Below are 13,958 nucleotides of genomic sequence, written 5' to 3' on the forward strand. Positions count from 1 at the left end.
GCACTTAAGACATCACCTTGACAAGCAGACAACATGCATCCTCTGAAATAGCTACAAAGCAGTTTCAGCTACTGATTTGCTGAAAAGATTGTTCTTCTCCATCCTGAAAAATCCAACAAAGCAAACAACTAAAAATGATCTCACATCTACTCCTAACAAGTGCTGATTTTCGTATGAGATTAACGGGCCAGGTCTCCCCATTCATCTAGCACGAAGCCACATCTTGCACTGCTCTGTGGCAGGCAGCACAAAGTGCCCACAAGCTCAGTGTCTTCTTCTATCCCACAGACTGCTCAAATATGAGTGAAGAAAAAGAAGAAAAAATTCAAGAGGTAAAATGTGAAAAAGGAAGAAAAGCATCACATTGTAAGACTGGGTTCTTTGAGTATAAAGATACTATACTGGGGTGGACCCAGACGTTTTTACCAGTGGTCCTCCAGTTACGGACTTTCGTGGTGGCAGCATTCTGCAGTGCCAAGCCAAACATGCTGCCTAGGTCAGGGTAGCTCAAAGAAACATCCCATCTTTAGTGCATACCAATTTTGCACCTACCAGCTGAGTTCCACAATTCAATACAGACAGGGGACACACACACATATATATTTAAAAATGCTTTGCTTGTTTTAAAGCTTTGACAGAAAGCTTCCACTGGAACAAAACCCATACAGCTACTTGGAAAAGGATTTGGTAGGTAGTAAAAGTAGGATAGCAGTTCATCCAGACAGGACTTTTAAAGGTTTGGTATCCTTGTGCTTACCAGAGTTTACTTTTGTTGACAAATCAGCCGGGCAAGTGCAGAGATCATTGACTCCAGAGTGAACACAGTATTAACATGAAGGCATTTTCATACTTGTCTTCTTCAAATATGTGCTTAAATTAGCCACCTGCATATTCAAAGACGACACACTTGGCTGGAAGACTCATTTTTAGACTATGAAGCAAAAAATTAATAAAGGATAATGGGTTAAAACATTCTATTGGCTGCATAAGTCAGGAAGCCTGACCTCCTTCTCAAGCCACAAAAGAAAGATGATTAAGCTACTGGCTTGTGGGTTTTTTTGTTTGTTTTTGTTTTTTTTTTTTTTTTTTTTTTAAATGAATACATCAGCTTTTTAGTAAATTTTCATCTAAATCAACTCTCAAATAGAAGCCAACTATTTGACTACTGGTATAAATTTCTTTAAAACACCCCAAAAAATTGTTTTGTTGCTTGCTTTTTTTTGTTTTGTTTGTTTGTTTGGTGGTGGCACTGTTTGTTGGGTTTTTATGGTAAGATTAACACAACCACATCACCATGACCTGCATTTTTAGACAACAGATGACAGGAAATTATTTTAATGAAGGGACGGCAGACTCCAGATCAGGACCTAGAGGAAAGAAAAATTTGCCACAAAAGTGGCAAGAGGACAATGATACAAGGATGATTAATTGACAATTTAAAAAATAGCTACTGGTTAGCTCAGTGGATTAAGAATAGGGGAGTTTTCAAACATGATAAACAAACGGAAGCTGATCATAGGCATTAGGAAAAGAGAGTTGTCTGTAAGAGCAGACAAGTTGCTCCGGTGTAACTCATAGCCGATCAACCAGATTAGCAGGCCTGATGGCAGTTTCAGCCAAGCACCAATAGGCACAGAAATACGCATGCTCAGTTCAAGACAGAGATATACATACCATCAATGTAAACCTCACATTTTAACAAGAAAAAAGAAAGCTTCCACCTTCTCTCAGTACTTCTCAGAAATCTGCCAGAGAACACTGCTAATAGTTCAGGCTTCTGGATTTCAAGATCAAACCACTAAGCTTTATAAAAACATAAAAAAAGCTGTGCATCTTAATGCCTTCATGTAATTATTTCATTACTGAAACCTTCACCGCTTTATGAATATTGACACCTTACAGCATTTTAAATTTTTTTAAAGTCTCCTAATTTTTTCTTTTCCATTACAAGATGATCTCCTTCCTTACTCAGAATGCAAGTACCCAATCTATATAAACGATTTTACTTTCTATGCATCCATCAATGCCTGAATTCTGCTGTCAGATGCATCTGAAATAATTTCAAATACCCACATCAATCCAGTCTCTGAAGTCCATGGTGGTCACCCCTCTCAAACCAGATTCACGAGGTGGTCAGCCCACAGCAGCGGTCCTTTCACGGCTCAGATTCACAACTGGTATTGACTTACTACATTAACATCAGCAAGAAAAGACTGAAGTGGTATTTTTAGGAAAGGCAAAGATAAAACTGCAGAAGGGATTAATGAAATTAATTACATCTAATCCTATAGGCAATTAGTGATACTTCTGCAACTTATTTAAAAGCTTGTGATTCAATTCACCAACTACTTGGTATGCTTTTTGGCTTGCACACAAAACATACATGTGGGGTTTTTAGACATGTCACTGGGTATAGCTCTTTCAGTTCTAAGAGACTGATGCAAGCTCATCAGTAGCATTTCTTATGTAGAGGTCAAAACCAATCACATATAAATGATAACATTTTGATATTTATTATTAGCACACAGAACTTATTTTCTCTTATCACCTGCTTCAGTTTTTTCAAGATGTAGGATATGGCACCATCCTGTGGTCATTTCAAGAAGCAACACTGGAGGGTGGGGGCAGGCATGCTGGTCAAGAATGGTGCAAAAAGTTTCAGTTACCCATGGTATTTTCATTATGTCCTCCTGTAATGCTAATATAAAAATCCTAGTTTTCAATCCAGCCATGATCAGTGTAATCAGTGGCGATATTCCAAAGCACACGATAATCACAACAGTAAGAAAAAGTTTACTTTGCCAAGGTACTAATTATAAGGAGACCAAATCTTTGTGCAGTATAATTTCCTGGTATTACGTATTAAGGAAAAAACAGCGTTGAGACAGTCTAGTCTTCCACTGTACTTCCCAGAACTCTATTGCAAAATCCAGCACATGACTTTACAGGGGAAAAACAGGTGTTACTATTATGTTTGTAACACACCAATAACAGCCTATATATATGATACTCAGGTATCGAAAACTTTCAGCTACTGTAAAAAACTATCTTTAAAGCTAAAATTATTCCTGCTAAAAGGACAAAGTAGAATAAAAACTGGTCTTACTTATTGGTCCTTGTAAATAAAAGTGAACTCTGTGAAGAGTAGCGGCCAATAAATTTCTACAATAAGAAAATTCTGAGATTTTGTAGCATTGTGTACTCACAGATGAGATATCCCCTTGATGGGTCTTCATTTGCTTGAGTCACAACACAGTGAATTTAGTAGGCTATACAGAAGCACCTGCATAATTTTGCAGCCAACAGCATATCAGCATTAGCTCAAATCTCTTAATTTGGATACCACTACACAAAAAGAATGCTGTTCACAGAAGGAACAAAAAATTTACTGAATCTCCCACCCCTTTATTTCTTCTCTTTTTACTTGATAAGCTTGATGCAAGTTTATATGCATAAAACCAACATGCAGCGAACTTGTGTATATTCAAATACAATAATTACTCTATTTTTACTTGGTTCTGGCTTTCCTGCAAGACAGGGATAAAAATCAGGAGAAGGAAACATTGGTTTTACTACTGTGCCCAAATGTAGTCCAAGGAATACAGAGCACCAAGTAATTAACACCATCGCACAGTAGAAGTCATCATTATTCAATTATTCAAAGACTGTGGGAAAAGAAAAAACAAACGAGGTATTAAAAAGTAGGGAATTATTTAGTTACAGTATTATGATTTCCAAGTCATTACATTCTTAAGGCAAAATCTTATAGTAACAAAACACATTACTAATATGTACTAAAATAAGGTTATTTACTTAAAAATGATACATTGGACATAATCTGTGTACAGAACAAGCAATTCATGGTAAACTCAATAAGGCACCTTCTAAAGCAGATGCTGTACAAAATACATTAGTGTGTTACATTTTTAAAGGAGTATTCTACACTTCTGGCATATAACACACACAAGAGTGTGACCATTTGTCTTGTTCCACTCTTCTTTCATATTTTATTTACATCTTCTCTAGGTTAACTACAATGTTATTTATTCTTCTTGTATACAATATAGTACATTTCATTTTGGGCACGGTATGTCAGAGCACAAATGTCACTACATGATGTGGGCTTCTATAATCGCATTAAATGGTAAAATATTACAAAGCAACAATTACATGAGATTTGTTAAAAATTAGAAGTAATGTGCACTCCACTTCTGCTATACCAACCAAGGCTAATATACCATGGCTTCATAAAGCATTGTATCGTGCCGTTATTAGGCATGACCCCAGTTTGGAAAAGACTGTGGGCACTGGATAAAGGCTTGACTTCAGAGACACTGTGAGAAGAATGAGGAAGAGCTAAATCATTCTAATATCTGACAGAAGCTGAGCACGTAACTTTCCTTTAAAAATATCTGCAATAGCAAAATAATAGTTTTTAACTTAATATCTTTGCTTTTCAAACATTTTAGACTGTTAAAATAGTCTGTGAAGATAAGAGTAGATGAAATTTATCCAAATTATTTGTTTTATAAACACATTCAAATGGTCATTTAGATCAAGATCTAAAATTTGATTCCAGACTACTGCGGAGGTAATGTAAAATGTTAATTTTACATTTTATTTAATACCTCAAAATGGACTGATTAAGAAAATAATTGGGGAAAAGTGATGGATATTGGGAAAACAGTCAGTTTCTTGAGTAAAACTGAGGAAAAAAGTATGTATTGAGTAAAACAGAATAAACTCAAAATGTAAGCCTACATTTTCCTATAGGGATATAATGTTTCTTGTGGAGTTTACAAGATACCAGGAATGCAAGAACTTTCCTTTCAGTTGCTGTAACAGTAAGAATTACATAAATGACTCAAATTATTTTCCACCTAACTGAAGTCACATAGACCAGGTTAAATAAACACAAACCCACCCCACCCCCCTCCATATATAAGTGTTTAAGAACTTCCAAGGCACAGTCTTGATACTCCCCAAGATACTTTCCACACTTTTTATTTTTGCATTGATAATAATAAAGGAATTAAAACACATTTGGGGGGATTTTTTTTTTGATGACAAATACTTAAAATTTTGACCAACAAAATAAGATTAATCACACTCCAACAGAAGAATCCTATTACCCTCCCTGACCTTAAAGGCTTCTGAACTTTACGGTATTGCATAAAGCAACAACTTAGCTTTAAATTCTGCACTAAGTATGCTTAATTATGTTAAAATGAATGTGTTAGCCTTAAGCAAAGTCGGGGTTCTTTTTCCCCAAATAATTGTTAAAGTATCAGTATAGATGTGCTTAGGCTCCAAACAGTGAATGACTTTGCATGGAATGCAGATATGTGCTCAAGTGCTTTATGCAACCAGATCCTTTAGTGATAATTTTTTTTGAGTACCAGGGAACCAAGGAATACTAAAGACCTAGCAGCTCCTGTTCAGGACAATGAAAACTGCATAAACTTGGTATGTTTGAGTATGAACCTAATAAACAAAGTGCTGAAAAATTAAGATTAAGCTTAAGGTGAAAATATTTTTTTTCTCTCAAAGATAGTCTTTGCAGCAGTCAGCTCACTACTTCTGTGTTAAATTGAATACGTAAATCAATTTAGGTCTTTAAGAGGCCTATCAAGTATCATCATCCTATTGTCTTGCAAATGCCTAAAAAAAAAAAATGGAGAAGAAAATAAGTGAATAATTGCAAATTATCAACATTCCCACTTCCAACAGTGGCTTCCTGAAAACTTGGGAAAAATTACTTTAAAAATTCACAAAACAAGTTTACAGCTAATAATGCTGTGGCAACTTCTAAAAGAAATAGAAAAATATTCTTAACAGGAATGGGTTAACTTAAATAGACCTCCATGCTCTGAAAGGTTAAGCTACAGAAGGGTACCTACATAAACATTCTTCCTTCTTATTGATAAAAATCCTGAAGAAGGAAAAAAACAAAGTTTATCCCTTACTTTTTTTGGCTCATACCAAATATTTTCCAACTACCTGTGCAAAAATTATGTGCGAAGACATGATTAACAATTTCAAATTCATCATACATTTCTTGGCGATGGACGGAGAAACTTTTTTTAAAAAGCCCTTTATCATGAGGATTGTGGCACAATATTAGGTATCTCTTGCTGTTTTCAAATAAGTTAAAACCATAGTTGACACACCTATGATCTTCCCAGCCAGAATACATATTAATACTTAAAGGCATTACTGAACAAAAGTAATGACTTTATTTTTTTTAAAAAAAGAAATGTCCCTTGAAATAGCTAGTTTTCTATAAAATATGCAGAACTGTTAAATAAAGTCTGTACATCACAATAGAAAATAAAAATACTGCAATCTTTTGCCTGACCATTTACATTATGTGAACTACAGAATTAAAACAACAAATACCAAACATTAGAAGGTTGTAATTGTTCACAAATCACATTAGTTCTGTATTACATTGTTTTCTATCAGTTTCAAGGGAAATTTAAACACATATCAAAACAATCTCCATGTACATATTTTAACACAACAAATAATCTGGCATAAATCATTCTGAAGTTTTAACATTTTTTAATCAATTTTAATATTATTCCTAACTTTTTTCTTCAAATCTTGACTATGGCATATGTGTGTATGTGTGCATGTATCTAATTATACACATGTACCTAAGACTAGGTGGGTTTTTTTACTAAAGCACAAAACACACTGTATAAATAACTTCCCTTTTTAAAGTTATCTAGAACAAGATTTACAGTACAAAGTTATAGGCACTTAAATTATCAAATAGGTTCAATGGTTCCAATACTGTGTGTTCATTCTTCAGATGATTCACGCATTTGAAGCTTCAACTTGACTTATGGTACTATTTTCTAACTTCAAAGTAGAAGTGCCAAAGGAGTTATAAATCACTTAATTCTGCCCTACAGTAACCTCATGGAGGGGTTTTGGCTTTCAACCAACTTGTCTGTATCAGTGGAGAAAAGGAGGCAAATACCGTTTCCTGTGCATGCCAAATAGTTGGCACAGTGAGACCAAATTTTGCAATTATGTTAACTAACTTAATCTTCATGAATTATCTTTCAATGCCATTTCTTCCAAATGTGCTTAAAAGGACCATAAAACACCCACTGATTTACCTTGTCTGAAACCTTGAATTTTTTAACTGTCTACTAAGCGGCCCACAGATGTGGCCTCCCATCTTTACGTCAGGGCAACCCAGCTCAAAATCTTCTGCATGTTGTGGATCTTACCTTCACCGGTTCACATATTCAGTCCTCCTGGTCTTGTCCTTTACCGTATTCTCTAATCTTCTGAGTGCCTGGCCTGCACTTCCTGCCTTCCCTCTTTTGCGTTCTGTAAATTAGACTTGCTCCCAAGCCTTTCAAAACTTTTCTGCTTAATTTTATGAAATGATGAAAAGCATGCTCCTACAGCTGACTGATTCCCTCCTGTATGGAAAAAAGTTCAGAGCATGACAAGACACCTACCAGTGAGTCCCAATAAAGTAGAAAGGCGAATCACATCATCAATGGTCTTTCTGTTAAGATACAAAGTGCTCTACAGCAAAAAGGCTGGTTGAATGTGGCAATTTGAAAAATATGCCAGATTTCATAGTCATCCAATCATGGAGCCCACTAGACTGTAAGGGAGATGGCCAAGGCAGTCTATACCTCTAAAAGAGGTTTTTCAAGCTTTTTACAGACTTAGGTAGGCATTCCTGAATTTATTAATGGTTCACATTTTTGCAGTTCTCCTTGTGACCAAAACAAGAATAGAAATAAAATTAAAACTGAGATTGTGGAAGATAACTTAATGGCAGGGTGTAAATTCTGTAGCAAATCTTTGATGGTGGAGCAACAAAATGCATGGAGCCCTGACCATAAAAACTTTGTTCATTTAAATGGTTTCTTATCTATTCCAAATGACAGCAAATTATCCTGGCACACACATAAAGGCATAAAGAACTGTTAAAACTGAGTAGTATTACAAACAGATTCATAACCTACAGGCTGTTTCACAAAAACTTGGTATGGACTGACTAGGTTTTATCAGGTAGAAGGCAAAAAAAAAAAGCTTATATTCTCCATCTCTGCTGAATCCATATAGCTTGTTAGGCTTTCACAGAAAGCACTGTAATCTGAACATTCAATTCAGTACCCAGAGTTTTACTGGAGACTCACTAAGTATGACTGAAGTCTCATTGCAGCTCAAAAAAAAAACCCCAAAACGTGTATTTTATCAAGGCTGTCCATATACGTAGCATGTAGTGTATAGAGGCTCTCAGTATTACAGTCTATGAAGTACTGAAAGATTTCATTAGCAGCCTGTAGAAGTGTGCTGAGAAAATACACTGAATCTCAGTTATTTCCTCTTTCCACATAGGTCTCACCCATGTTTTGAGTGAAAAGATCTAGGAGTCCAGCTTTGCTCTCCAATGTCAATTTACTATGTCAAATCTTTACATCTTGTGATTCCACCATCTTGGCAAGTGTCTTCTTGATCCTTAAGGCAGTGAGCCTCGAGGCAGGATTATGAGCCCAGCATTCAGACATTAATTTCAATATTGCTCTTAAACACTGTAAAATAAAAAACAAAGGAACAGTATTGTAACAACTGACAGATCTGAGGTGTGTAATTTTGGTTCACTGCAAGCCCAAATTATAGAACTAAACTGCAGAATGCGTGACTTCTACATTTTCTGCACAGATGCTGACAGAGAACTATTATAAACAGACCAACAACAACAAACAAAACCCAAAAAACCCAACAGCCATGTCCCAAACCTTTTTACTCCCCTTCACTGCCTCGTATTAGAGCAGCTGGAACCAGCTGAAGTGTTTCTTCAGTTTCACAAAGATGCATTGCCAGAACTTATCATTAAAACTCAAGAACAGTGATACAAAAATGATAGCTATAATGGTAGCTATGAGCATAAAAATCTCCACATGTAAGGCAGAAAAACTGTAAAGAACTTTTCCACTGAAAACAAAGACATGACAAAAGTTTTCTCAGCAGTCAAAAAATAATATGGAAAAAACTGGGGATTCTTAAAAGAAATCAAGGATGTGGGGAAGACAGAATATGGCATATCTAGCTTGCCATGTGAAAGTTACATCTTATTTACTGTGTTCAAGCTGTGCCCCTTTAAAAACACATTTAAATTTAATATTTTAGTTGCATCATGGCTTGCCCTGGTATGTACCAGTAAAAAAGAAAAAAAGAAGAAAAAAAGGACATATACAAACACAAAGAAATTGCTTCATATTCCATAAACTACCTTATGCCACAAATCAATATGCTATATACATTAAGACTAATAAAACCAATTAAAAACTCATTTATGTTTTAGCTTCAATCAAAACTCTGACAACTGGTCCACTATCTAAAAAGAAAATCTCATTTACAGCAGTATTCATACACTTAGATGGCTGCTTAGAAGTATATTCCCCTCAGATCAGAGAAGATATATAAAAAATACAGTATTTTGCATTGTTTTCAAACATCTTTTTCCTATTGTTGCTGTGAGGTTTTCAAAATATTAGAATGTCTGAATGTAGTCCCTACTTCACAATGGTTTAGTATTTATTAAACAAAAATACCCTTCCATGTTAATGAACAAACTGAATTATTTTTTCCTTTCAGCATACTCACTTCATCACTATTCCATCTATTCGATACTACTGGGCGCAGGCGTTTGACACACACCACTTCTCTCATGTCTTCATAGGATGGATCATTTGGCACCATGTCATAATATGGCAACTGATACTCTTCAACAATACCTGCAGATAATTGTGTAAGATCAAGAACCATTAAAAAAAAATAATAATCACCATTAAAAAAAAAATAATAATCTATATATCTACTCTCAGATTTCCTTAGCCAGAAGCAAAAATTAACTCAATTTTGTGCCAAGGCAAACTCACCACACTGCTATACTGTGATAAAAATTCAAAAACTTCACAATAACAATCAAGACATTTACCAGAAAAGCTCTGATATTATGAATATTAAGTTTAATAGCTACAATAATTCCCCGCAGTCACTTTGACTTTGATACCCAACACAGATTATGACATCTTTTAATCTACTACATGCTACAAAGAAACAGAGAAAGCATATGATGGAAGAAGAGGAGAATACAAGTAAAGATCTGCAAGGTCACAAAAGAAGAATGAAAGAATAGGAAGGATGAGTCACAAAAATATATGTAAGCAGAAAACTGAATGACACCAAAAATGCAAGTAAGTATAACAAAATAATATCGTCTTATCAATTACATTCTAAAAGTTTTATTAACAGCACAGGGGTGAAACACATCTGCATCCCACTATTTCTCCCAGACCAGGCACTCTGCTTTTTAAGCAAGGGAAAAAAAAGCCTGAGGTGCTTAATTGTAACAGTCAAAAAGGTTTAGTTCAGTGATTTTTCAAGCTGTACTCTGGACAGATTGTTATTACTGCTTTTAAAGAACACAAATCTGTTGATATAGCAGGCTTGTTGTATTATTTCCTGGTGAAGCATTGTTAAAGTGAGACAAGGGCCTGGTAGATTTTACACAGAATATTTAAAAGTTTACCTCCTGTGACGCAGCGCCGAGCCATTTCCCAAATGATCAGCCCAAAACTGTAGATGTCAGCCATGATGTACGGTTGGAAATGGTTTTTATTCAGGCTTTCATCTAGGACCTCTGGAGCCATGTAACGTTTTGTTCCCACTCTCGTATTCAAGGGAACATCAACTTCATTTGTGTCACTATATGAAAATATTAGGAAGTTAGCAAATTGTGGGCTGTCGCAAGACGTGGTATGAAATCCCATATGGTGCAATCACTACACTACAAGCTCCTATTTACAAATCAAATTCCTTCTTTTATTTCCCTCTCAATACCATGTTTGCAATACATTATACCTCCCTGAAAAAGATTAGCTAGACAAATGATAGTGAGTATGGAAGTTGACAGTTCGCTGCTGCTTTTGCAAGACATTGAAAACACATATTAAAAAAAAATTAAATGAAAAACCACTATAAAGATGAGTATATTTGGTAACAACTCAGAAAATTATTTGCAAAGGCTTACACTTTCTTTCAAGTTCTACTGTAGCAGAACACAATTCTCCGCCCCATTGAACTAAAAAAAAAGTATTCAATAATATTAATACAGTATTCTTCAATTAAGTTTTACTCCCTTTACACTGTTCAAATGTTCTGTGACAGAATTTATAATGAAACTACATGATAGCAATTACTATGAAAGGCCAGTTTGAATAACAAATGAGTTTGTCTCCTCTTCCTCTCCTCTACAAAACTACTTATTTCCCACAAGAAGTCTTCTCATTGTCTCTCAATAACCTATTTTCACCTCAGTGCTGACCAGCATTCAAAGGAATAACAGCATTTTACTCTCAAAACTGAAAAAAACTGAAAGCATGCAACTAAATGATTCTGTCTTCCTTTTAGAAAGGATATCTGTGTATATTAAAAAAAAAAAAGCATAACAAGTTTTCCTGTTACAGGGGATTTGTTCATCTACCTGTTAAACTTGACTGCAAGACCCAAGTCTGCAATGCAGCAGGTTCCATTTTTCTTTATCAAGATATTTTTACTCTTCAGGTCTCTGTGTGCAATAGCAGGCTTGCCTTGTGTCCCATAAATTTCCGTGTGTAGATGGCACAGACCACATGCAGCAGAATACGCCAGTTTGAGGAGAGCCCTGTTGTCTAGCGTAGTGCACTTCAGGAAATCATACAATGATCCATTTTCATGATAATCTGTAATCAAGTAAAGCTGTGTCCAGGAGCCAGTGCCTTTAATATCTGCAGCTATGAAACCTATGAAATACATGAACAAAGTTACAACTTATTTGTACATAGATTTTTTTTTTTTTATGCAACAGATTTAGTAGGAATTCCTAAAGCTATATTGTCCTGGACTGTATCAGAAGATACTTGTTCCCCTTACGAAAACTGATCATGTAAAAGCTCAGATTTCAAGTAAACATGAAGTTACTATTTCAGTCTTGCAGCAAAAAGATTGCAGACATGCTTCCACCCAACAGCAGCAAAATTCCACCCTCTCAAGAACATTTTATTAGCATATGTTAAGGGACAACCATCTGGTTATTCCATAGAAGCTTCCATACACCCCTCAAGCCACCCACTATGAACTTCCCCCTTCCTTCACCCTCACACAAGCCCTCCAGTAGCCAAATAATTTACTGCTTCCTTACCAAGGATGTTTTCATGACGCATTAAAACAGTTTGGTAAATCTCTGTTTCTCGGAACCAACTGGCTTCTTCTGTAGTGAAAAACACTTTCACTGCAACTTTTTCACCCCTCCATTTTCCCATCCACACTTCACCATATCGTCCTTTTCCGACTTGCCTCACCATCTGAATTTGTTTGGCAATTGTACGCTGAACCTAGGGAAGAAGAGAAAAAAAAACCAAACCCAACCAAAAAAGAGTGAGGGTAAGGTGGAGAAGGGAAACCCAGCGATTAACTAAAAGTACCTGGACAAGCTGCTTCTCAAGCTTGGACTGCTTTGAATTTTGATCCCATTGTAAAATTCGTTCTGTATTATTTTCCTCTATTCCCAATTTAAACTCATTATTGCTGCCTCCAAGGAAGAATTGTATAGCAAACCCAAAAAGATTAAATCAGCTCAACTTCTTGTTTAATTCAGATGCATTCTCTTGCATCATATTTGTTTCTTTTATAAACAATTGCAGTTATATGTCTCACTGGCTAATTTTTATGCAAGTATTATATAGGAAGGTGAATAAAAAATTATGGACAACTGTCAGCAAATAAAAAGCAAATCTGTTTTATTGGACAGTGGATACTAAGAAAAAATATCTTTGAATTTGTTCAATTCAATACTTGTATTATCCATTTATTGCATTTTTATCTTAATGTCTGCAGGCTCTAAATTTTCTTTACATTTTGCTGATGCCAACAGATTTCCTAACATACCATCTAATTTTGTGCTTCATTTTAGTTAATTACATGAAGACAGGCTTTTTTATATGTTTAATTTGTACTGTATCATTCACAGTAATTGCTTATAAAATAATTAGCATACCATATGGATAAACTGCTTTGTTCTAGGCATAAGGTACAAACCAAACTTTGTACACGCTGGAGAGTTCAGCAAAGAAAAAACTTTATGATTTACCAACAACGGTAGTCCTGATCCACTCCCAGAACTCTGTGACTGGTCAATAAGGTCTTTTAATGACTCCCCAGCTGGAATAAATGCTTCATCTTGTTCCAGGTCACGATTGTAACAGTGCCTCTTTGCCATCGACTTACAGTAATGCCTGCAAAAGCAGCAGGAGAAGTTAAGCTGAACTCCAAAACACATTCTTCAAAATATGTAGTAAATTAGGCTAGGAAAAAAGCTATTTAAATGTGCAAGTTTTCTCAAAAGAAAAAAAAATTATCAGATTTTACTGTATCTCTTTTTTTCTTTCAGAAGTGTAACTTGCATAGTTTTTTAATATTAACAAGTTGTTGTAATGCTTGTAGAGGCATGTGAGTTTATGATGAGTCAGGTGGAAAACAACCTTTTTTAATACTCAGCTCATAGCCAGTGTTACTAGAATAACACCGCTGGTTTTGGTTTAATCTAACAGACTGAACCTTGAACCATGGCAGATGAGGCTGACACATGCACGTTTCTGCTGAAACTGCTAGAACAATGATCACCTGCAGCACAGGGCTGGAGCTGACAGAAGCAGCATAATGTCAAACTGCATCCGCATGAATTGCCATAGCTCAGCTGGTTAATTATTTCGTTTTGGAACACAGCAGAAAAAGAAAAAGTTATAAAACACATCCCTGTCGATTTACATTTGCAAAAGCACTTTACAAAGGTAAATCTCAGAAGTAGATGGAATTTAATTATCAAAAGTGCCTGTAGATCCAAAACCATACAAACCATCAAGATATTCCGGTTTACT

At 35.4% G+C, this 13,958-nt stretch overlaps 1 protein-coding gene across 4 annotated transcripts in view; it reads right to left on the reverse strand.

Annotated features, from left to right (window-relative positions):
* Positions 1 to 3,792: 3,792 nt before the first annotated feature.
* Positions 3,793 to 13,958, reverse strand: part of BMPR1A (bone morphogenetic protein receptor type 1A) — an 84,373-nt gene continuing 74,207 nt past the window's right edge. For all 4 annotated transcript variants that reach the window (XM_055790643.1, XM_055790452.1, XM_055790506.1 and 1 more), the window contains 6 exons: positions 13,172 to 13,316; positions 12,224 to 12,416; positions 11,528 to 11,825; positions 10,574 to 10,749; positions 9,646 to 9,776; positions 3,793 to 8,570 (listed from right to left, as the gene is read on the reverse strand). In XM_055790643.1, the coding sequence (XP_055646618.1) occupies positions 8,445 to 8,570; positions 9,646 to 9,776; positions 10,574 to 10,749; positions 11,528 to 11,825; positions 12,224 to 12,416; positions 13,172 to 13,316 (1,069 nt within the window). In that variant the 3' untranslated portion in view covers positions 3,793 to 8,444. The remainder of the gene's footprint in view (positions 8,571 to 9,645; positions 9,777 to 10,573; positions 10,750 to 11,527; positions 11,826 to 12,223; positions 12,417 to 13,171; positions 13,317 to 13,958) is intronic.

This window comes from Falco peregrinus, chromosome 1, assembly GCF_023634155.1.
Source record: "Falco peregrinus isolate bFalPer1 chromosome 1, bFalPer1.pri, whole genome shotgun sequence".
Lineage (NCBI taxonomy): Eukaryota > Metazoa > Chordata > Aves > Falconiformes > Falconidae > Falco > Falco peregrinus.